Raw genomic sequence first — 25,251 nt, 5'->3', positions numbered from 1 at the left:
TATGGCTAAATCTAAAAAATTACTTTTCTTTCTGTCAGTTTTTTAGAAGTCAGTTGACTTTTTAAACCAAAAATAACAATGTATTGTTGGATTTATAACATATATAGAAGTAAAATGTATGACAGCGACTATATATATGTGTGTGTGTGTATATATATATCCATTCCATCACAAAGGATGGAATGGGTATAAATGGAATTTGAAGGTCCTTGCATTACAATTTAAAGTAATATTAATTTAAGATATACTATGACAAATTCAGGATGTATATTATAATCCCCAGAGGAAGCACTAAAGAAATAAAGAAGAGAAATGGGGAGGGGGGGGAAAGGGAGAGAAAAGAACTTGATTAGCTAAAAAGAGGCAGAAAGGAGAAGCAAACAGAAATAAAGTCTACTTAAACCCAACTCTATCAGTAAATATATTGAATATAAATGAACTAAGCACTAATTAAAGGACAGAGATGGTCACATTGGATAAAAATATAAGACTCAAGAGTAGCTCTATCTCTCAATTAAAAAATAAAAGAGAAAGACACACTTGTGTAAGAATGTGTATAGCAGCTTTACTCATACCTGCCAAAACCTGGAAACACCCAAGTGAGTACTGTATTCCACAACTCCAGAATTCAAATTCTTTTCAAATATTCAAGTAATACATGTTCAAGTGATAGACTTCAATCATAGCTAAACTTTATTGAATCACCTTATCAGTCTCATGAGCTAGACTGTGGTGCCCTCATTTTTATAAGTCAGGCACTGAGGCTCAGGAGGAGGCTGGTCTTGTTCGGGATGTGCCATGATGAGAGGTGGGACATCTCTCCCCTGGAGGCGAACAGCGAACATCTGTTCCACCATAAGCCCAAGTTCTTTCTGTTCAAGAGCTCAGTGTAAGTTTGAGCCTTGGATCTAGAAAGCCAGTCTCCTGAATCTAGAGCCAGAGATCTGTATCGTCTTCTCATTACATTCTAACAGAAATGTCTGTTAAAAAAACCCACATTTGCTCACTGTCGTCATTCCAACCAGTGGGAAAGGTTTTGTTGGTCAATTGGTTAATAAAACCCTTTTCTTAAAGGAAAGCCCGCTCTTTCTTAATTTCTCATTATTTTGAGTTGACGCTTACTAAGGAGGAAGCCAAGGCAAGGAGACAGCCAAGGACATTGTAATTGAGTCCAGTGGGACATGCTTTTAATCAGGGCTTTCGAAGAGTGCCTTGAGATCTCTTAATAACCTTGCAAATCGGCATTTCACTCGGTACTCCTGAGTGCTGAGAGTCACTTGTAAACCTACTAGCTTCCCTGTGGAAAATAGGGGGAGTTCTAGAGGACAGCCTTCGCTTACACTGAAGTATGAGCGCACAATACAAAGTAATGTGAACAGAAGGAATTACTGATCAGGTGGGTCAGAAATCCAGGTAACCTTAAATCTATTTATTCCAATTTTCCTTCAGAATATGTTAGTAAGTACTTGTTGACTGCTTCCCCTGAATTCATTTCTCCCTTTCCCTTTCTTAGCGGTGCCTTAATTTCCATAAAATTTCTATATAAAGTTAATTGCTATATAAAGTTAATTTCTATGTAATTAACTTTCCATCTGGTACCAATTTCCTATAGCCTGAATTATTTCTTTATGATATAGAGTCTAGGATGACCATGTTCTTCTTTTGGGACTGTAGAGGTGTCATTACATTATTTTCTGGCTTCCACTGTTTCTGATAAAAGTTGGCTGTCATTCTGGTAATGGGTGTGTATCTGTTTCCTCCCCTTGGTCACTTTTAAGATTTTTTAATTGATCTTTGTTTTTTAGCAGTTTCACCATGATGTGCCTAGGTGTGCTTTTTTGTGTGTTTATGGTTGCTGGAATTAGCTGAGCTTCCAGGATCTATGGGGCTCTGTTTGCAGTCAAATTTGGCAAAATTTCAGCTAATATTCCTTCAAATATTTTTTGTGCCCTAGTCTCTTCACCTTTCCCTCTTCTTCCTCCTGCTTCTGGACTTCCAATTATACGTATGTTTGATTTCTTCACACTATCCCACAAATTGCTGAGCTTCTATTCATTTTATTTTCAATCTTTTTTCTGTGTTTTGGTTTGAATAACGTATCTTAACCTAATGTCAAGTTCCCTATTCCCCTCTTTCTTTTTTCTTCAGTGATCTGTTAATCCCACCAATTATATTTTTAATTTCATATATTTTTATTCTAGAATTTCCATTTGTCCTACCCCCCCCCAATTTCCAAATCTCTACTGAAATTCCCTATCTGTTCACCTATTATATTCTTTCTTTCTCCCTCCCTCCCTTCCTTCCTTCCTCCCTCCCTCCCTCCCTCCCTCCCTCCCTCCCTCCCTCCCTCCCTCCCTCCCTCCTTTCTCCTCTCCTCTCCTCTCCTCTCCTCTCCTCTCCTCTCCTCTCCTCTCCTCTCCTCTCCTCTCCTCTCCTCTCCTCTCCTCTCCTCTCCTCTCCTCTCCTCTCCTCTCCTCTCCTCTCCTCTCCTCTCCTCTCCTCTCCTCTCCTCTCCTCTCCTCTCCTCTCCTCTCCTCTCCTCTCCTCTCCTCTCCTCTCCTCTCCTCTCCTCTCCTCTCCTCTCCTCTCTCTCTCTCTCTCTCTCTCTCTCTCTCTCTCTCTCTCTCTCGCTGTAGATACTAACATATTTATCATAGATTCCTTAAAGTTGTCTACTAATTACAAAACCTGGGTTGTTTGTAGTTCTCAAAAAACTGATTTTTCTCGAGTATGGACATATTTTTGGGCTTCTTCAAGTTGTATAATTTTTTACTGTGAATGATACACTGAAATTCTGGATTCTGTTATCTTTCTCTGAAGAGTGATTTTTGTTCTATCAGGCTTTATTTTATGCTTTATTGGAACAGGTCTATTTTGGTATTCCTCTCAACTTTGGGGACATAATCTTTCATTCTAAGTTGCAGTCATTCTAGGGTTTCAATAAAAAGCTTGAGGGGCTTTATCAAGCCCCATCCAACCTGGCAGGTCTCTAACTACAAAATCTATCTTCGCTGTATTGGGCAGCAGGTGAAATCTCACATCAGCAGTTTTAGCCTTCCAGATATTGTTCCCTCCTTGGGTCCTGAAAGTCTCACTCACCTAAGTACAATTCAGAGATCAACCAAATACCTGAGGGGTGTTTATAATTACATACTCTGTTGTTCTCCTCTTCCAAAATTTCCCCTCAATTTCTAGTTTTGTCAATCCCAAACTCTTCAGGACAACAATACAGCTTTCTATTTGATTTCCAGCCTTTCTGCCTTGTGTATACTAGGGAATAATACCCTTAGAAGAAAAGTCATATAACTGTTGCTTTCACCCAATGTCTTTCCTTATTTTGAGAGTCAAACTCTCTCTAGTTTTTGCCTATTCTGGTCACTCATCAGTGTCTTCAAACAATTGTTTTTATATATTTTGTTTATAACTTATAATTTTTTTTTCCTGCAGGAAATTTAGTTGGATACATGCTACTTCACTATTACTAGAACTGGAACTTCTCCTACATCAAAATTTAAGGACGAAAAACTCCAAAATCATACAGGATAAATCATCTTCAATCCAGACAAACATAAAAACAGTATGAAGAAAAAAGTGTTTGAGGCATTCAAACCATATTTATTCAATCACTTAGTGCTTAATTCCTTCATAATGCTTATTTCATTCTTACCTCACGCAGCTAATGTGAAATTCCTCACAGTGGCCCAAGTTTTCTCTTTCCCCATTACCGTTTTGACATCTCCTACCACACTCCCCCCTTCCTGGGGCTCTCCACGTGCTTTTTTGACTCAGAGCCTTTGCCCATGCAGTTCCTTCTTCCTGAAATTCCTGTTCCTGACAACTGCATGATTCCTTCCCTCATCTTCTTTCAGTTTTTGCTCAAACATCGATTTCTCAGTCAGAGGCCTTTTCTATCGTACTTAAAACTGTACCCCCCCCCCCCACACACACACTTCCTACTCTCCTTCTGTGCTTTATTTTCTCCACAGCATGTTTTGCTTTCTTACCGTCAGTCTTCCCCCCACTGGATTATAAACTCCATGAAGGAAGGGGTTTCTGTTTTCATTTCCTGGTGTCATCCTGGATCCAGAGCAGTAACTCCTACTTGGCAGGAGATCAGTAAATAGCGTTTGAGTGAATCTCGTTCAATGACCGAGCGTTCTACCGGCTCTCGGCCCCGTCCATGCCTTCACTCCACCTCCCCCACCCAACCCTGACAGTGACTGCACCTCGTCGGGCACCTTGCCTCTCGTATTTAGTTTCACATTCAGTGTCTAAGATACGGCCTCCTGTAGAGTAGGTGCTTACTAGATATTCTGAACAAATAAGTACTAATTTTTAGGATTCATGCATAAGGTACAGGCTTCTTCAAAGGCAGGGACCTTCTTCCCCCTGCTGCATCACTGGCACACCCTGTCGAGGCTGTAAGCACAGTGGGGGCGTAACTGTCTACTGAATTAGTGTAAGACGATCAGATGGAAGACAGCACCTAACGACCAAGTGACAACCAGGTATGTTTTATGATGCTTCAGTCTTCATTAGCAGCATTTATTATAGATGATTTGCTAAGATACACTTCATTCCTGGTCTGGATGCCTACCTTCCACTATAGGGTCACTTATCCTTCCAACCACATGTATGTCTAATTCAGCAAAAGAAATTGGGGACTGTGGGTGTCTATCAAGGCACGGACAGTGTAAAACACTAACGACGACTGATTTGGGTAGTGGAAAAATTAGTTGGAATCAAAAGACTGGACAACAATAAAGATGAAAATGATGGGAGCAAGCAGAATTAAAGCCCAGATGCCTAAGGATCTTGAACTCGAAGGAGGGGAGAGATGTTTCACTTAGACGTCGAGTGAGGAATTTGTATTTGAAAATTCAAGGAAAAATCATAAAAGTGATAAAAATAGGATGTGTAAATTCCAAATCGTGGGAGGAACAAAAAGAGAAATAAAGGAAACCAGATGAATCCAGCAGAAGGGAGGGGAACAGAAAGCAGGACAGCCAGCATGAAATAAGAGGGCAGAAACACACCCACGATGGCAGTCATCACAGTAACTGCAGCGGCTTGGCAAAAACTCCAGATAAACTGGTCAAGGAAGGTCTCTCGATTTTATTAGAACGGCAGTGATGTCAACAGAGCTCTACTACACGCGAGGCACTAGTCTACGTGCTTTATATATGGTTTTAATTGAATCCTCGTAACAACCTAATAAAATAGGTATTATTATCCCGCTTTACAGTGGAGGAAATTCAGATGCAGGGAAGTGACCTAAGATCACAGAGCCCGCACATTAACTTGAATGCAGAGTCTATGCCTTGACTCCCACACTGTGCTCCTTGAAGATACCAGCTGGCACGAGGGGGAGGGGGAAATACTCCAGGCAGAGGGAAAAGCAAGTGCAAAGGCCCCGAAGTCAGGAAGAACTCGGTTCTTTCAAAGAAGAGAAAGGAGGCCACTGTGGCTGAATAGGAACGAATGGGGGGCCGTGTAGAATGAGACTGGATCTGAGAGGCCGTATAGGCCCCTTCAGGTAGATTCTTTGATTATGTCAGAGACTGAGCTAAATGCTTTATATTTCTTAGTACAACAGTTCTTCTTTGGTCATTCCCAGTCGATTAGCTGTGCCTCCTCTGTGCTCTCCAGGCGCTTTGCTTACGTCTGTACTGTAGCACTGTTCTCAGTGGATCTCAGCTAGCTATTGACCGATGGATTTCCTTAAGGCCGAGGACTGGATCATTTACATCCCCAGCGAGAGGCATCCTATAGGCACTCGGTGAAAGCCTCCATTTCCTTAGTCTCTTCTGCGGGGGCCACCGTATTCCAAAACAAAGCTTTCCTGAATCCCCAAATGGGAAGACTCGAGTTATGCCTTTTTCCCCCTGACACAATTAATAACGGGGATACTTATATTTTTATACCTACCAGACCTTCCAAGAACAGCAACCGTGCCAAGTCTCTGTGCACGGCGCAGTCCCCTGCACAAAGCTAAGCCAGCATGCACGGGAATCGACTCGCTCCCACCTTTTCAGGAACCATGAGTGCCTTCAGACTTAGCCATAGTAATAGCTCAAAGCGCTGGCAAGTGCTGATCCTCTGATTTTAACAAGTCCCTGTAGATTTGGGAGCAGAAGACATTTATTTGTCTACTAATAACAAGGAATTCCAACGGGATCGAGGTTTTCAGGTCAAAACCAGTGGCTGGGATCCATGGTTCTCCTACGCGCAGTGAAAGTTTCATGCCTCTCAGGTTCTCTAGACTAACGCTTCTCAAAAAGCACATCTAATATAACTTCGGTCTGACTTTAGAAACAGCCTTCCAGGAAAGGCAGTAAGTCATGGCGAGAATACTGTCATTTCCGTGGGAAGCGGGAGTAAGATGCAGAATTCATTCAAACACTGAAGCACAAGAAATGCCACAGCTAGAAGAAAATAAATCTACTTCCCTCACACCAAAGGGGCTCTGGGGCTCCCACCACTGCTTTTTAACAGGGTTCCCACACAATCCCCTAGTCATCTCCTCGAGATGTACCAGCGTTTGTCAAGATTTTAAGATACATATTTTCTGAAATACGCATTCCTAAAGCCTGAGGTAGAGTCTTCCGTCTCTTTACTGATAGCAAACCAAGTTTACCACCGCATTCCCAAGCTCTCGTCAAGTTCATATTACCGAGATATTTCCCACTGGGTCAGAATTAGGTCCATAGTTACAATGGTCTCTCAGTGAATTGAGAAAGCAAAGTTGTCAGCATTGGCCAGGAAAGGATGTGTGGAATCACTTTCTTGCTACACCACCGAACTCCAAAAAATTTCGGTTGACATCTGCCATCACTCTCATATCCTGTCACTGTCGGGTTGTGTAATGTCAGCCCAGATAGAGCCACAAAGAAGTGGCAGGGGGAATTAAAATGGAATGAGGAACTTTACTCACAGCCTGCCAACCGCCCCATGTAGAAAGGAGGCTCCGCGAGCTTAGATAACTTGTCCAAGGTCATATTTTTATTAAATAGTAGAGCCAGCATTCAAACTCAGATTTGTCTGACCAAAACTTATGCTTATTCTATGTAGAGGGGGCCAGCCAGGCATTGCGGGAAGATTGCTTGGGTTCAAAATATATTTCCTTTCTTTTCTAATGGAGAAATCTTAGCAAATTTCCAAAATTCCCTGATCCTCGGTTCCTTATCGGTAAAATAGAGAAAATAAAAGTGCCTGTCTTTTGGGGCTGCTGTGGAGATGAAATGAGACAATACACAAGAAATGCTCAGAAAAGTATCCCATACATATGAATAGACAAATCAGTTTATCTATTAACAGGCAAGTCCATATGTATACATATATATTTTTTCAATATATAGGCATACGTCAGAGATATTGCAGGTGCAGCTCCGACCACCGCAATAAAGCAAACATTCCAATAAAATCACACGAGTTTTTGGGTTTCCTAGCGCATACAGAAGTTACCCTTCCACTATGCCTTAGGCATTTGTTGCACAGTAACTTTGTACAAGGATAAAGTAATACTGTTTCTTTCTCTTCAGAAGGATATAGATCCTTCTGTATCCACCTGCACACAAGTTCCCTGGATCAGCATCAGGCAGCTTCGGGGGTACGGTTGACACCAACACCACACACACTCAGTGCAATGACAAGAGAGTTGAGCACTCACTGGCTCAGAGCTCACCAACCACGAATCCAGTTACTAGAAAACTCGGACACCGGTGGTCATACGTTCATTCAAATGAGGAGGCACTTTGCATCCGTCCTCATGGTTCACCGAGTCTGGAATAAATGAACCTGGGCGTGGCGGGGCCATTCTTTCAACGGCAAGCTGTAAGTAAGTGATTTCGAACGTGGTCAAGTCCAACTTTAAACAGACGCCTTAGTCTCCAAAAGCGCTCCAGGAACACGACAACGCACACAATTAGTTTAGGTCGTTTTACCTTCAGCCTCAATAGAATTACTGGGCAATAACTGTTACAGTATTTTTGAAATGCTTCCTACTTTGTATCCCCTTGTTGACAGAGCAGCTTCTCTTCACGTGCTCCATGGATAAAGCGCCTCCTTGTCTGCAGCTAAGCTGGAAAGGAGGCTGTGACAGAGGAGAGGCCCCAGCTGGGGAAGGGGAAGTAAAACAGCAGCCTGCCCCTCCCGGCCCTGCCCCTGCGGGGAAGAAAAGGGCGGGACAGGTGAGCAAAGACGGGGTCCTCAGTCACATACCCGCTCCCCACACACGCTCCCCTCCTTGTGAGGCTGGTTCAACTCAGTGAACGACTCAGCTTCAGAAATACTGAGACACCCCCCCCCCCCCGTATTCCCGGACATAACAGGAGGGTGGGCTTCAGCTCTGTGCCCGTCTGTGGTGTGGGAGCAGCTGCCTGGAGGAGGCGGCCAGGAAGATGAGCGCGGGGCAGTGCCGCCCACTCCCCGAAGCCCCAGCGTGACAAGCAGGGACTGGTGGACTAGCAGAGAGGTCTGCGGCCGGGGCAAAGGTTCTCAGTGCCCAGGGACTTTGGGACGAATGTCCAGGACCACAACCTCCACAGTGGGCTCCACACGTCACCCCCAAGGGACAGACAGAATTATTTACAGCTCCGCAGACACCGTGGAGCAGAGGACACCAGGCCGAGGTCCTCCCCTCTCTAACTCACACAAAGACCTAGTGAGCATTCTCATTAAGCGGCCAGCAACAGATATTAAGTATCAACTATTTGCCAGACGCTGTTCTAGATTGAGGAGGGACTGGAGATAAATGAGGCAGACAAAATCCCTGCCCAGACCAAACACGATTTTGGGGTAGAGAAAGGAAGTGGGAGTAACTCTGAAAGATGAAGTATTTACCCAAAGATCTCCGATTAGGAAGTTGAACTTTGAACAGATTCAAAGGACACTGTTTATACTGAGGAATTAAAATATTATTATGGCAGCTTTTTAAAAATAGCCAAGAATTCTTTGACGATCCATCTGCTAAGAGGCTGGGAGTCTGTGTGCCCTTTCCTTGAATCTCAGTGGGCCTGTGATTCCTTCGACCACTAGAGTATGGCCAAAGTAACACGGCGGGACTTCTAAGGCGAGACCTTGGCCTCTAAGACATTCACTCTCGGGGCCCCTGAACCACCACGCGAGAAGTCTGACTGCTAGAGGCCACCACGTCGCGAGGATGCCCAGGCTGCACGCCGAGGCCACGTGCAGGTGCCCGGTGAACGGCCTCCGCTGACGGGAAGCTCTGAGCCGTCCCTGCCCGATGAGTTAGGTGCGTGAAGACACTTTCAGGTGACTTCAGTTCCTAGGGGCTGCGGCACCCCTTGCCATTTAAGTCTTCCCAGCTGAGGCCCCCGACATGGGGGAACAGAAACCAGTTGCTGCCATGCCCTGTGTGAGTTCCTGACCCACAGAATCTGTGAGCAAAACGAAATGGTTGTCTTACGCCACTAAGTTGTGGGCATGCTTTATCGTGCCCAAAAACTTATCATGAAGCAAAACTAACTGGAACAACAGAGGGGAACTGTCAGGAAAGAAGCAGATCAGTTACAGAATAAAAAAAAGAAACAAACGAAAAAAAGAAACTGTATTTTCTTTGATTGTTTCAGCCTGTTATCCTATCACAGGGGACTAAATCAACTGTAACACTCTTTTGATGGTTAAGAATATCTATTTTATCTACAGTTGCTACAACAGAAAACGTCTCAGTTATTTGGAAGAATCTGGACAGTCCATAAAGGGTTTGGGTGAGACGCCGCTCCCTCGTCTAGATTTTTCAATAGGGGACTAACACTCCCCCAATGCCCTTCAGAGCCGTCCAGGGACCCATCTCTGCCTCCTTCCCTCGGTGCAGGGTACACAGGAGGAGTTCAGTAACTCTGCGGGGGGGGGGGGGGATGATATTCCAGACAAAGCAAAGGGATTGTGGTGAGTTAGGTAGTAAAAACGGGGTCCTAGGGAGAACGGAGGGGGCCACTTGCACATCAATCTTCACCCTTTCCCTCAACACTCATGTGCCCGTATCTTTAGGCCTTTAGGTGTCCTCATTACTTGAAATGTTGTTTTCCCACCTGCTCCGCGAGCCCCGACCTCTTCAAGGCCCACCCCGCTGTCATTTTCCCCGCAGCTTTCTCTGACACTGCCCCACCCCAAGCAGAATGAATCGCTCCGTTCCACTCTCCTGAAACACGTGCCACAACCTCTAGTAGTAGAGCAGAATACTCCGCATTATTTTAATTAGTAAATTTAGATGCCTTTTTTCCTTGATAAACAGTGAACTACCAGACGGGAAGGATGATTCCTATTCATCGCCTTATCTCTTGCTGGAGTATCTCTGTGCCAAATGCTAGGTCAAAAAAGAAAAATCTTTTGCTCCATCTGAGGAGCCCACATAATTAAGGGGGGAGATCTAGGAACACAGTCGCGTTGGGAGGTCAGGAGAGTGGTACAGAGGCAGGCGGGAGGGTGTGGGAGACAAACCCCTTCAGGGGGAAATCAGGAAGTGGCACCGAGTAGCTGACATTTGAGGGAGGCCTTGAAACCGAATTAAAATCAGAAGGCCGCCTGGGGGAAATCTGTGGAATCAGAGCTAAAAGGTCTCAGAAGAGAACAGCTAAAGAAGAGGAACATCTGCTCAGGACTGGTCACTCTCTTCTCTCCCTACTGTTGGAGATTCCCAGCTCAAGTTACTCCTAGTTCTCTTTTTACGTTGCCCAAAGCCACTCAATCTTCCCAACGGTGTCAATTATTTTACATCAAAAAGCACCTACCATTTAAACAAGCATCTCATTTAAAAACACAACTCAGTGGTACATGAAAAGGTATTCAAATCAGTAGCAATCACAGAAATCCAAATTAAAATAAGGAACTACTTTGGCGCCTGTCAAATTGTCAGGTGTTTTTAAAAGTTGTAATATCTGGCATCAAAGAAGAATCAGGAAAACCAAAACTAGCCTTTCCGAGAGGCAGTTTGGTATGATGTGTGAAAAGCCTTGCAAACAACTGCACCCTTTGAGAATCAGAAATTCTATTTATAGGAATTTGTCCTAAGGATAAAAGTCTTTGTTATAAAGATCACAGTGTTATTCAAAATAGTGGAAAACGGCAAACCACATAAATGTCCAAAAATATGAGAGTTGAATAAATTTGGCACTGCAATAACTGTAACAGTTGCCATTTATAGAGGGCTTACAATGTGTCTGACATTATCATATTGAACTCCACAGCAACTTACAAAGTAGTAGCTGTAAGTCAATGTTGAGGGGGATTTTCCAGTTGCACCAGAACTGAGAGGAGGTAAGTTCCCTATAGGTAAAGAGAGCAGTCAACAACGGGCTGGGCTAATTCGGGAATTGACGGAGAAGCTCTACTAGTGGGTCCTTCTAACCCAACTATCACTTGTGCCCCTGCACTGCCCCTCCCCCTTCACGGTCCACAAAAGACGAGTAGAGATGGGGGGGGGGAAACCTTGGGTCCTCTGACCTCGTGGCTAGCGCTGCATTCGAGGACGGTACTCTCCCTACCCCTGCAGAGAATCAGTTACAGAAATTAGGGGTGCCCCCCAAAAAAGAGACTGCGACAGGAATTTTTAAATATTCTAATGCCCATGAGAATCTTCTCAGGCAGCTGACTGACATAGATCTGCCCTGTGCCATTCTGGACAACGGGAGTGGAAGTGGAGTGAGAAGGGGCAGCAATGTTGCTACCCTACTGCTTGGCATGGATACGAGGCCCTTGGGTCACGCAGTTCCACAAAATCGTTGACCTTAAGCTGTCTTGCCGCCAGGTCCCCACCCACGAGGGCTGTCCATGGAGCAAGTAGTCCCCAGCTGTGGAGTACCGAGGGGGAGCGGCTGGCCTGAAAGAGACTGGGAGAAATTCATACCAGGTTCCTCTCCGGGTCCGGAGATTATGCAGGGGGAAGCCTACCCTTAAAAGAACTCACAAGTGTGGGGCGTGCCAGTCAAACAACCAGTAAATGTCATCAAGGAAGAGCCAACAACGGCAGTTTAAGAGGCTCTTATCCATGTCCCTCTCCCTCCAGACCCAGGGCAAGGGGAGCCTAGAGGAGAGCGGGGAAGGAGTCCAGAGGGCTGCGTGTCTTCCCACCTCCACACTCTCCAAATCAATGAAGGGTACCTTTCCCCGCTTCACATCCCCAGAGCCACAAGTCCGGTCAGTAACAGGAGCAGGAAAAGCTTTCGATGAGATATATTGAAATTTTAAAATGGTAAGACTTTCAGTAACCCAGAGTGACCAGAAGGTTTTGGACTCTGCCCAAAGTATCATCGAGGGACTTATCCTTTAGAGAAGGCAGGAGACTTTGAGAAACCACCCTTGGAAGTTCATTGTAGTTCAAACACAGAAAAGAGTGGGACACGGAACAGACAGGCCTATAGAAAAAAGGGCCATATTCACGTCTTAAGCAGCAATTTAGTTTCATCCAAATAGCCACTGTTGTTAATATGAATTACATTGGTTCCCAAGTTGTATATTTGATTTGTAAATTTGTTTTCGTTTTATAATTGTAGAAGAGCTGTAAGTATACATTTATACCTCATAGTTTTTGTTTATAGACGTTTTGGTTACATAATAATAAAGATAATTTAACACTGAAAACCTGTGAAAATGTTTGTTTAAAGTGTCTTTACATTACACATACTTGAGAAGCTCTGTCTTATGTCGTTCTGCCTAAGCTGCCGCTAAAAATCGTGTCTTAGAAGACTATTTGTGACACAAGCAACTATTTTCAATACATTAACGTAAAGCATATAAAAAGTGGTACAGCCTTACTCTGATTTTGTAAAATATACAAAGCACATAGGAACACAGAAAAAAGAGACCAGAAAAATACACTAAGATGTTAACAATACTTATGCCACGGTAAGAGTGTTATAGGTACTCTTTATTAATATTGCTATCTGTTTTTCTAACAGTCTGTTTACAATAACTTTATTATAAGAGTGAAATTTAAGTATTACAAAAAATTCAATCTTTAATAGCCCATCCCATGAACGTTTCCAAAACCTGTTGCTAAAAAATAAAAAATTGCACTTTCAGGCCAATTCCAGCTCAAGCTCTTACTTCTCCAAGGAAACGTAAACAACCCTCAAGCAGTATCTGTTCAAAACTGAGAAGCATATAAAGTCCTAGTCAACCCCTAATGTATCCTGCCTTAGGTACCAGAGCGATGAGGATGAACAAAGGACACGGCACGCTCCAGACGCGGCCGGTCGGGGGAAGCAGGGTGTCCATAACTCATTCTGACGGGGAGCGCGGGGCAGTCACAGGCTGCACAATAGGACACGTGAACTGAGTCCTAATAACATATGAGGAAACGGGTGCAGAAAGATGAAATGGAAGATTATCCAGAAGTAAAATCTAAACACAGCTCTTGTGACACAACTCACTGACCGCGGTCGCCCAGCCTCGCCTGGGCTCCTGGAGCGCTGGTCCTTGCCATTGGCACAGCCCGCCGCTATAATCCCAGCTGCTCCCCGAACGCGTCTGTAACCTCAGAGGGGAATACTACGCACGCTGCAGACGGTGACTCTTCGGTAACAACAGTATCTTCAGATAGACTTCTAATGGCTATTAAACTCAACAGACTGCCCGGCCAGGCGTGGCTCAGCGGTTAAGCGTCGACCTAGGATCCACGGGATCGGGGTTCGATTCCCGGTTAGGGCACATGCCTGGGTTGCAGGCTGCACCTGGTCAATGACTCTCTCATCATTGATGTTTCTAGCTCTCTCTCTCCCTCTCTCTGAAATTAATAAAGATATATTTAAAACAAACAAAAAAACTCAACATACTGTAACCTCTGTTGGTATCCAAAAAAGTACATATATATCCAGTCTATACCCATTTTTTCCCCTCTAGAAAATTATATCAAAAGGTCAAAATATCAAAGCAACAGACTCATTCCTATGATCCTTACAAGAAAATCCAGTGTGTATAAAGAGCTCTTGCAAGTCTGCAGAGCTCCACTGGCATGTTCTTCCACAGCAGGCTAAGGAGCGATATCCTGATGGCCCGTCCAGGTGAACTGCAGGGAGAGTGAAAGACACCCAGACGCCGTGGCTCAGCAGCTGGTGTGAAACTCCGAGATGTCCCACCCGCGTAGGAGGACAGGCCTGTATTGTGTAAAGCAGGGAATAACTGGAAGTAACATGCATGTCTAACCAGGGGACGTGTACCTAAGGTGTGATACATTCAATGACATGGTAGCTGTAAGACCTAGGTATATGCCTAGGATGTGCTTTAGAATATCCCAGCAAAGAAACGGTAAAAGGGAAACATGAAACGAATGTAGCGAAATCTTGAAAATGGGATGGAACTGTGTGAGTTGGTGCGCACTAGGACATTTTCTCTACTTTTGTGCATGACTGAAATTTTTTATAATTAAAAACTGGGGAAAAAAATTATGTAGAATAAAAATATTCACGCTGATGGTCTGTGGGGAGAAAAAGCAGAATACAAAGTGACAGTTCATGTTAATTATAACCATGTAAAAAAAGAAGTGTGTTACCAATCCAACAGGCACCCCTTAATGTCCATGTGGGTTTCTAGGTACCATTCTTACTGAAAAAAAAAAAAGGGACTCTTTGAGGAAATAGCTAGCTCTGGATCATGAAAGATAAGCCTAGAACATCTCTTTATACCAAATAATAAAGAAACTATCAGATGCTGGTAAGGTCACATCAAAAGAACTCAGAAGACAACTCAAACAGGCTCCCCCCGGCTAACGGTAGCACAATCTGAGCATCCACAAGGGTAACAGCTAGATTCAAATCCGACAAGTGCGTATAAACGTGAGCTCGTAAGGATACTAAAAATACCCTAACTGATCACTGTGAAGGGTAAGGAGCCCACTCACGCCTCTGACAAAGGCAGACAAATAAAAAGAAGAAAGCATAAAGCTGGGGGAGGGGTAGTTGTAAAGAATGGCGGTGACTTTGAAGGAGACTCGCTTACAGCTGGTGCCTGACAAGCGGCAGGGTCCTGGGAGAGATGCTGACACTATCACGGGAGGTGCCCGTAACTGAGCAAAGGGAGACGGACTCAAGCCCAGTGCCACGCCAGGAGTGAAAGCAGTGCCAATGGGAACAAGCCAAGAAACCGGCTCACTCTGCAGGGCCTGGAGGGTGGGAGACATCCGCTTAAAAGGGTTACCGCGTACTGGGAAGTACTTGCGCTTTAAACCATTCTCCATCGTGGGCTCTCGAGCCTCACACGTTGATCTTTACGTTGATCTGGCACACACATATTTCCCAGGGACTGGTCAAAGTTACAGCTCCAGACAAATCCCCACGTGGTTTACCTGACCTTCCCAGGAATCGGGAGACGTCTGAGATTTTCCTTTCAGGAAAAACAAACTCCCTAGGACTTGATGCAGTATCTAGCTTGGGAATTCCGCTTACATTTTGACCTTGTCAACTTCGGGTCTGGCCCAAATTGGGAAGGGACGTGAGGACGCACGCCCATGCTCATGTTCGGAGTCCCTATGAAAGGGTTAACAAATATAACTAAACATCAGCCTCTCCTGCCATATCTCCCAATATTAAATACCTACTCTGGGCTAAACACTGTGCTAATGTATATATTTTTTCACTTGTTATATCCTAGTCAAGTCTCAAACTCAGTGAAGGAAGAGGTATTGCTCCAATTTCTACTACAGACGCCTCCATTCTGGATGGATTTTCACTGCCCCCCAATTCCACATGTACTGCCCCTTTCCCATTTGAATTGCCTTGTTCCTTTCCAGGCCCTGATCTTTTCAGTCCAACTCACAACCCCAACTCCTATTCTGGGAAGCCCTTCCATTTTCCCCCCTTGCTCAGAGCTCTCGCCCTCATGAAGCCCGCTGCCTGGACCACACCGCTCCTTATAAGGGCACTGCTATTGCACATGCACACTTCTCGTCTCTCTAGCTTTCAAATTCCTCGAAGGCAGGGGTGAGTATTGGCTCACTCCCTTGGGAAGGGAAAGGATACAAAACAAATGCTTGTCAACATGAATTTGGATGCAGGCAATAGCGTCCTGTATTTCTCTACACATCTCATAAACTTGAGGTCACTACATCCATTGTCGCCTTCCAGCGAGAGAAAGGCCGGCGAGACATAGAAAGCAACATCAACGCCACCTCATTAGGCAAAGCAGCAGGCACGTGCTCCTGCTTTGCACGACTTGACTGCCTCTGCTCCTCAGATACCCCTGAGAGCACATTCCATTATCACTGAGGCTGTGAGCATTCCATCCTGTCTTTCCCCTTGGATTCGCAGGATTAGCAAAGCCAGGTACTAACCCTTAGCAAATAAGGAATTTGATATTTTAAAAGTTGTGGCAAAATACACATAACATAAAATTTACCGTCCTAACCATTTTTAAGGGTATACAGCTCGGTGGCATTAGGTATTCACATTTTTGTGCTACCATCGTTAACATCTGTCTCAAGAACTCCTCTCACCTTGCAAAACTGAAACTCTGTATCCATTAAACAGTAACTCCCCATTCTGCCCTCCCCTCCCCCACCCCCTAGGCCCTGGCGACCACCATTCCACTTTCTGTCTCTATGAATGTGACTCCTCCAGGTATCTCATATAAGTGGAATCCTTTTGTTATTGGCTTATTGTACTTGCTAAATATCATTAAGGTTCGCCCATGTTGTAGCATGTCCGTCCATGTGTCAAAATTTACTTCCTTTTAAAGGTTGAATAATGTCCCATTGTATGTATACACCACATTTTTTTTCGTTCATTCATCTGTTGATACACACGTGGGTTGCTTCCATGAGAAATTCTGATCCAGCACTTGTGACAAGAAGCTCAGGTGACTGGCCCTAGGTTAGAGCAGTTTCTTTGATGTTGTGAACACAATCGAAGAACCAATCCAGTGATTAGGACCACAGGACAGAAAGCTGCTGTAAGGAATTTCCATCTGGTTATCTGTCTCAGGAACTGGAACCAGATAGGATGTTTATTTAAATAGTCAAACAGTCTGCTGGAATAAAGCCCTGGCTGCCTACGATGGTCTAGAAACAAATCTTGAATTCACATTGGTTTCTAAAGACCTCCCTCTACCTGTTCTTTCCCTCCCCTAGCTTTATTGAGATATAGTTGAAATATAACATTGTGTGAGTTTAAGTGTACAATATGTTGATTTGATACACTTATATATTGCAATATGATTACCACGATAGTGTTACCTAACAGCTCCATTTCATCACATAATTATCATTTCTTTTTTGTGGTGAGAACACTTAAAGCTACTCTCTTAGCAACTTTCAAGTATACAATACAGCACTGTTAACTAGGATCACGACGCTGTGCATTTGATCTCTAGGACTTATTCATCTTCTCACTGGAGGTTTGTACCCTCTGACTAACAACTGCTTAATTCCCACCTCCAGCTGCTCCTAATCACCATTCTACTCTCTATTTCTATAGGTTTGGCTTTTTTAGATTTCACATGCAAGTGGTATCATACACTATTTGTCTTTCTCTGACTTCTTTCACTTAGCATAATGCCTTCAAGATCCTTCCACGTTGTTGCAAACGGCAGGACTTCCTTCTTTCTCGTGGCTGAATAATATTCCGTTGTGTGTGTTATATATTTAAAAAAATATATTTTAATACATACACATCTACTTTCTCCATTCATCCAGTGTCCGTCAATGGACAATATAATCCATTGTCTGCCAATACAGTCCACCAATATAATCTTGGCTGCTGTGAATAATGTTACAATGAACAGTGGGGTGCACATATCTCTTGGATATCCTGCTTTCATTTCCTTTGGGTATAGACCCAGAAGAACTGCTGGATCATATGATAGTTCTATTTTTAATTTTTTTGAGGAACCTCTATACTGTTAAGTGAATTAAAAGACAAGCTACAGGCTGAAAGAAAATATTTGCAAATCACATATTTGACAAAGACTGGTATTTTCAGCATATAAAGAACTCTCCAAATTCAACAGTGAAAAAACATAAACAATCCATACAGAAAATGGACAAAAGACTTGGACACATATACAGGTGGCGAAAATCATTTGAAAAGATGTTCAATGTCATTATCCATAAGGGAAATGTAAGTTAAAACCAATGGGTGAATGCGTAAACCAATGAACTGTGGTACATCTGTACCCTGGAATACCACTCAGCAACAGCTTGGATGACTCTCCAGATTATGCTGAATGAAAAAAAGCCAATCCCTAAAGGTTATGTACTATATGAATCCATGTAGGTAATACTCTTGAAGTGACAAAATTACAAAAGTGGGGAACAGATTAGCGCTTGTCATGGGTTAAGGATGTGGTGGGAGAGGGAAGGTGACTAACACAGAAGCAGGAGGGATCATGTGGTGACGGAAATGTCTTATATCTCGGCTGTATCACTGTCAATATCCTTCTGTGAGACTGTACTACAGTTTTTCAAGATGTTACCATTAGGAGAAACCGGGAGAAAGTACATGGGATCTCTCTTCACTATTTCTTTTCTTTTTTAAAAGATTTTTAAAATTGCTTTTTAGAGAGGGAGGGAGGGAGAGGGAAAGAGAGAGAGAAACATCAATGTGAGAGCAGAACATCGATTAGCTGCCTCCTGCTCATGCCCCACCAGCAATCTCCTGGTGCGTGGGACAACGCCCAACCAACCGAGCCACGCCAGGGCTCTTTACTATTTCTTAAAACTAGATATGCATCTACAATGATCTCAAAATAAAAAGGTTGATTTTAAAAGCAGCTCAGCTCTAGCCGGTGCTGCTCAGTGGTTAGAGCGTTGGCCTGAGGGCTGAAGGGTCCCGGGTTCGATTCTGGCCAAGGGCACGTACCTCAGTTACAGGCTTGATCCCCAGCCCCAGTCAGGGTGTGTGAGGGAGGCAACCATTCGATGTGTCTCTCTCACATCGGTGTTTCTCTCTCTCTCTCTCTCTCCCCCCCCCCCCACTGTTTCTGAAAAGCAATGGAAAAAATATCCTAGGGTGAGAATTAAAATAAAAGCAACTCCGGCTTTGGGACAAAGCTGGATGATGTTGGGCAATTCATTTCCCTTTTCATAGGGCTAAAAGGATTAAATTAAGAGATCAATGGTCTAAGCATAGTGCCTGGCACAGGTTAGCGCTCAACAGATGGCTGTTAAAATGATCATCTTAAGAGTCACGGCAGTGGGGATGAAGAACGGCATAAAAAAGATCTTTGGATAACAGCACTAACGGGTTCTGGTGAAAAATCAGATGTGGAATAATGGGTGACAGGGAGTCAAGGAGCCACTGGGTGCTCGGTGGCCCTTTACCGAGCAGACACGGGGTAAAGGAGAGGAACACAGGGGAGTTCTATTGGGGTGAGGTGAGTTCGTGCTGCCTGGGAGACACCCAGGTGGAGATGTCCAGTTGGCAATGGCGTATGCAGGTCGGGAGGTCAGAACACAGCTCTAAGGTGGAGCTTCAACTTGATAATGACCAGCATGCAAACGATGACTGAAGCCAGGAGAACGGTTGATTGAGGAGGAGAAAAGAGCGTAGGTCACAGCCCCTGCGACTAAAAAGGAGCTTCAACCTGTAAGCATTGGGTAAGAGGGCCAACCTAGCAAAGGAGACTTAAGAGTGGCCCGAAAACGAGAAAAAAACGAGAAAAAACCGGGCGTACGTGGTATCACTGAAGAGGAGAGGAAGGTGTTTCAAGAAAGAGCGAGTGGCCCACCGTGACCAAGCAGTGAAGAGATAAATTAAAACGAGGCATGAAAAATAAACCTCTGATGTAGTGACCTGAGTACCACTGGTACCCTTCAGAGAATCGTTCTGGTGAAATGACAAGTAGGTTTCAGACTGGAGCTAACTGAGAAGGTGGAAGAAATGGAGACATAATATAAACAACCATTTTCAGGTTTAGCCCTAAAGAAAAAAGAAAGAAAGCACAGTGAGAAGGAAGGGTTGTGACATTGATGGAGAACTGTGTTAAAAGTATGACTAAAATTAAAAAGTAAATACAATTATTAAAGACAACTTTTAATACACACAGTTTAGTTTGGCAAATATTAATAGAATGGATATTTCATGAAAGGCGCTGTTTCAGGTGATAGAATGGTAGAAATGAATGGAAGAGAAAAGAGGGTTGTTTTGTTTTGTTTTGTTGTTTTGGGTTTTGTTTCAAACCCAATAAAGAGGGTTTTATTGTTTTCATGTACTATTTCATTTCATCTTCAGAGTATTGTAATTCCTATGTTATGTTTTCCCCAAAAAAGTAACTGAAGATTCAAAAGAAAAGTGTGTTAAGATATTAATGAAAAGGAACAGGTAGAGGGGAAGAAGTTGAAGATTTCATGACAGAAAGGGCGAAAATGATTCGAATAGGTAGCACAGGATATGACCCAGAGCGCAAGCAGCAGGATTAGCTCAGTCGAAAGGGGTACCTCATCTATTCTAAGAAGAGGGGAAAGGGAAGGGACCATGCAGATACACATGCATTTGGAAACTTGGTCACAGTATGTGCAGATAGCTGCTCCCTGGTGGCTTCAGTTTTCTTTGTGAAAGAGAAGGAAAGGTCATCTGATAAGACTGAAAGGCTGACTTAATTTTTATTTTCAGCATGAAGCCCAGTGCCTTGGACACACGTGTTTAATAAATAAATGTATTTAGCCCCGCCAGGTGTAGCTCAGGCGTTGAGCATCAACCTAGGATCCAGGAGATCGCAGTTTGATTCCTGGTCGGGGCACATGCCTGGGTTGCAGGCTTGATCCCCAGCAGAGGGGGTGCAGGAGGCAGCCAATCAATGACGACTCTCTCATCATTGATGTTTCTCTCTCTCCCTTCCTCTCTCTGAAATCAATAAAGATATTTTAAATAAATAGATAAATAAATAAATAAATGTATTTAATAAATAAAAGCAAACAATTAGTCTCCTTAATTCAGTTGCTCATTAGAATAAATACTAAACTTTCTCCAAATTAGCCACTAGGGGGCATTACTGCTGCCAATCTGAAACCCTAAATCTTTTAACACCATGAAATAGAAAATGACAGAGCAGTGTATGCTATAATATGTTTTGTTTTGTTTTTTTTTTTACAATGTAACACTTTTATATTTAGAATTAGCCAGAAAGACTGAGTTTAGATGATCCCAATTTTGTTGGCAACATCCACAGCATCATGGTCAGGAGCCAATGACACAGAAGCCTTCTTCTCCATCATGCCTGATGAGGGTGTCGACCTTGGCCACCTCAGTGTCACAGAGCTTCTTCACAGCCTGCTTGATCTGGTGCTTGCTGGCCTTGACATCCACAATGAACACAAGTGTACGGTTGTCTTCTGTCTTCTTCATGGCTGACTCGTAGTCAGGGGGAGCTAGATGATGGCATAGTGGTCCAGCTGGTTTCTCCTGGGGTGCTCTTTAAGGATATTGAGGCTGCCTTCCAATTGGCAGTGTCTTGGGTGTAGGAAAGTGGGTGACGTGCGGATCTCCTATTTTGTGTGTGGCTGTGGACACTTCTCAGCACTTCTATTTTTGCCTTCAAAACCTTTGCTTTGGCTTTGAGGGGCAGGGGCTCCCTTCCTCACTTTCAAGGCCATCTTTGTGAAAAGGCCATAATATATGTTTATCCTCAAAAAAATCTGGTGTCAGCTTTATATACATGCATATATGTGTGTGGTCACATGTGTACACACACACACACACACTGCAGCGGGTGGAATGGCTGTTCCCTCTATCAGCTTCCTACTGCAATCAAATCATGATGCCCCAGAGGCAATATTCACCATTTTGCAGAGGTCACTTTTTGTAATCCCTCCAGGGCACACAGCAAATACTGAATAGACCTTTTACTATGCTTTCTTATGATTACTAAATTACAAAAGACAGATAAAAAAAATCCCTAAAGCTAATCCTTGGTAACATTTTTGATAGCTTCTTTCAAATTGTTTTTTTCCCCCAGACCTAACATCTCTCCCAATTAAATAAGAGGTAGGTTTGTTACATTAATTTTAAATAGTTGTGATCTATTTTATAAACTGCTTTTCCTATTATTTCAGATGCTTGATGCATTCTTATAATGAAGATTTATCAATCTATAATACCACATGGCTATTATATATACCAGAATAAGCAGCTATTTTGGTGTGTGTGTTTAGCAATGGGGCTGGAAAATACTTTTTTCCTAGTTCGGTTCTAATGAACTTAGGCCTCTGACGAACAGAGGGAACTGGCAGAATTCAAACTTAAAGCAGTACAGAATTTTCAATACCTGAAAAGATGTAAAAGCAGACAGATTGTTCCTCAAGAGTTTAGGGTTACTCAACTCAGTTTCAACTAAGGGAGCTGAACTTCCACAGGCAGGGAGACTTCCAGTCATACCAATGGAACACATCACACCCTAGCCTAAGGAAAGCTGTTAGTTTGGTCAGATGCTCTCAAGGCTGGAGCTGCCAGGGGGATGGGAAGGAGGCTGAGGTCACTGTATGACTGCAGGGTGTCAAGTATGTAGAGGCATACCTCAGAGATAATGCAGGTTTGGTTGCAGACCACTGCAGTAAAGCAAGTATCGCAATAACGTGAGTTTCACAATTCAGGGAGATGTAATCTTTTTGCTGGTGGAGGATCTTGCCTTCCATTTGTAAAAAGTGCAACACCTGTGTGGTGCAATAAAGTGAAGCACAATAAAACGAGGCATACCTGTACTTCAAATGGGTGAAAAAGGTGCTTAACCCCAAAGCTTCCAAACTTGGTTATTCTGACTAAAGTTTTTTGGGGTTTTTTTTGGGAGCAAACACACTCAATAAGTGGGTCATATGGAGTCTGGGTGATAGAGTTGAAGTAGTCATCACATAGATACAGTATCAAATTGTTTGCAAACTGTTTCAAAAACAAAGTTTCAAGGTTTTTGAGGTTAGTGTTCTAATTTGACAATTAAGATTACATTTTTACTGGATACTCTGTTCCACTGGCTGGTATGGTATTCCACTTTTATTGATAGTTTTCAGAAGTTTTTTGGGGCTAAAGATTTTTGGTTTTTTATATTTATGAAAACATTAATAGCACATTACTCTTCCTTAACCTAATATAAAAATTGACCTTTCCTAATGAACTGATACCACCTTGAAGAGCAGAAAAGTTTCTTTCTTAGCAACTATAAATCTTTGGCTACATGGACACCCCTGAAAATGAACTTTAGAGCTGAGATCAACACTTCATTGCCACATCACTACTGTATTTTAAATCTGTGTTCTCTTTCAAAAGTCCTGCGCTAAATCTTTAGAATTTCCCCCCAGCAAATGATCTAAATAAGAGCCTGATTTCATTTACATACAAACATGCTTGCACTCCCCAACAACAACACTTCCTTTAAAAAACAGAATGTCACTTCCTCAATCCAGAGGCCAGAAGTCCTTTGGTTCTGATCTGGGGAGCCAAGGCAGGAAGCTCTGGTAGGCTTCTGCCCCCCCCCCCCCCCCGCCCGGTGCAGCTGACCCGGGGCAGGGTCTGCTGAGAGCTCCCCTGATGCACTGCAGCTGGGAGGCACCAGCTCGCTTCCCCGCTGCTGCGGGAACGATCCCAGAGTCGGTCCCGCACCAGGAGCCCGCTTAACAAGGGCATTTCATAGGAAGCGAGCCGGGAAACGATGAAAGACCTTGACACCTTTTAGCGACCTTACTTATATTTCCAAACTCCTGTGCACAGCCCAGGGCCGGCTTCTGCCAAGTCTCAGGCACTGGCACCAGCCTGTACTTTGACCCCACCAGGCGAGGCATCTTCTGGTTTGCGGGGGGGGGGGGGGGGGGGGGCAGACCTTCTGGCCGCTCAGCGCCTGGCTGGACCACTTTCCCCTTGATGTGGCCAGTTTCTCATCGAGAAGGGAGAGGCTGTCCCAGCAGTTTCAGTCAACACGGTCGCTGAGCACCACCTGGCAACTGAGAACCTTGATCTCTCCCGATCCCAGGACCGCACGACACGATGCAGCGGACCGAACTGCAGTGTCACCGTCGGGGGCTGGGGGGGGCGCGTGTGAGAGACGCACAGCATTAAGGGGGAAAGGGGGACACATGAGTCACTTAATGCCCGGGCCGCACATGCCGCTGACGCTGCCCGTGATGCAGAGGCTGTGGGCCGGAGGAGCCGGCGGCGCGGCAGGGCCGGGAGGGGGCCGGGGTGCGGCGCCTCGCCCTTTGTGGGGCCGCGCGGCCCCGCCCCGCAGCCCATGCCCCCCTTTCCACCCACTCCCCAGCCCTGCAGGCGGGAGCCGCTCGGGGTTACTCTGGCCCCCCAGCCCGGGACCCAACTCTGCCGCTCTCGGAAAACAATCAATACAAACTTCAATACCGCGCGCAGTTACCCGGGGGCTCGGCGGTGAGGCGCCGCCCGCCCGCCCGCCCGCGGAGAGGGAGCCGCCGCCCGCCCCGCCCTCGGCGCCGCACCTGTGACAGGTGTGCAGGTGCCCCACACCGACCCGAGTCGCGGGGTGCGCCAGCGGCTCTCCTCCCCCGGAGGCCGCGGGCCCGCCCTCCACGCCCGCGCGTTCCCTCCCGGAGCCCCGAGCCCCGCGCAGGCCGCGGGGCGCCCCCAGCCCGCGCCCGCCGCCCGCCCGCACTCACATAGCGCCTCAACTTCTTCTCGGGGGGCGATTTCCTCAGCCAGCCGGTGCACACGACGTCGCCGCCGCCGCCGCTCATGCTGCCGCCGCCCGGAGCCCGCCGCGGGGTCGCACGGACGAGGGCGCGGGCGCGAGGCGCGGGGCAGCCGCCGGCCGAGCGCCGCTCACGGGCTGGGGAAGGGCCGGCGGCCGGCGGCGGGCGCGGACCAGGCGGCGCGGACCCGGCTGCCGCGCGCGCGCCCTCGCCCCGCGCGCCCTCGCCGCCGGCCGCGCTGGGGGCGCCCGCAGGAAGGGCGGTGCGCGCTCGCCACGCCCACAGCCCGCCGCGCCCCCCGGCCGGCCGCCCGCAGGGACGCGCAGCGCGCCTGGCGCCGCGGGACCGAGAGGCCGGGGTTCCCGGGGACGCCGAGGCCGGCCGCCGGCCGCGCCCCCTCCCGGGGTTTGCTTTTCCCGAGGCCTCCAGCCGCGCCCCGGGTGGGGGTGGGGGTGGGGGTGGGGTGGGGGAGGGGAGGGGCCGCGCGCCCTTGGTCGCGAGTCGATTTCACTCAGAGGGTCGTCAGGAAGGGACCCGAGGGCTGCTCGGGTTTCCTCCCCATTCCCAGAGTTTCAGGTTTCAGCGGGTCAGGTTCTGGCTGAAATTAGTGATCCGCTTCCCAGCGGGAGTTTATTTAACTCTCGCGCCCCCTCGGCGGGAGA

General features: G+C 45.6%; 1 protein-coding gene across 1 annotated transcript in view; it reads right to left on the bottom strand.

Moving 5' to 3' along the window:
* GAB2 (GRB2 associated binding protein 2) overlaps positions 1-24,781 on the bottom strand; it is a 146,725-nt gene extending 121,944 nt beyond the window's left edge. The window contains exon 1 of the mRNA XM_081154307.1: positions 24,557-24,781. Coding sequence (XP_081010433.1) covers positions 24,557-24,634 — 78 coding nt within the window. The 5' untranslated portion in view covers positions 24,635-24,781. The remainder of the gene's footprint in view (positions 1-24,556) is intronic.
* Between the last annotated feature and the right edge of the window lie 470 nt (positions 24,782-25,251).

This window comes from Miniopterus schreibersii (genome assembly GCF_964146895.1).
Source record: "Miniopterus schreibersii genome assembly, chromosome: 12".
NCBI classification, from domain to species: Eukaryota; Metazoa; Chordata; class Mammalia; order Chiroptera; family Miniopteridae; genus Miniopterus; species Miniopterus schreibersii.
Note: the sequence above shows the minus strand (reverse complement) of the source record. Positions and strands in the feature narration are given on the sequence as shown.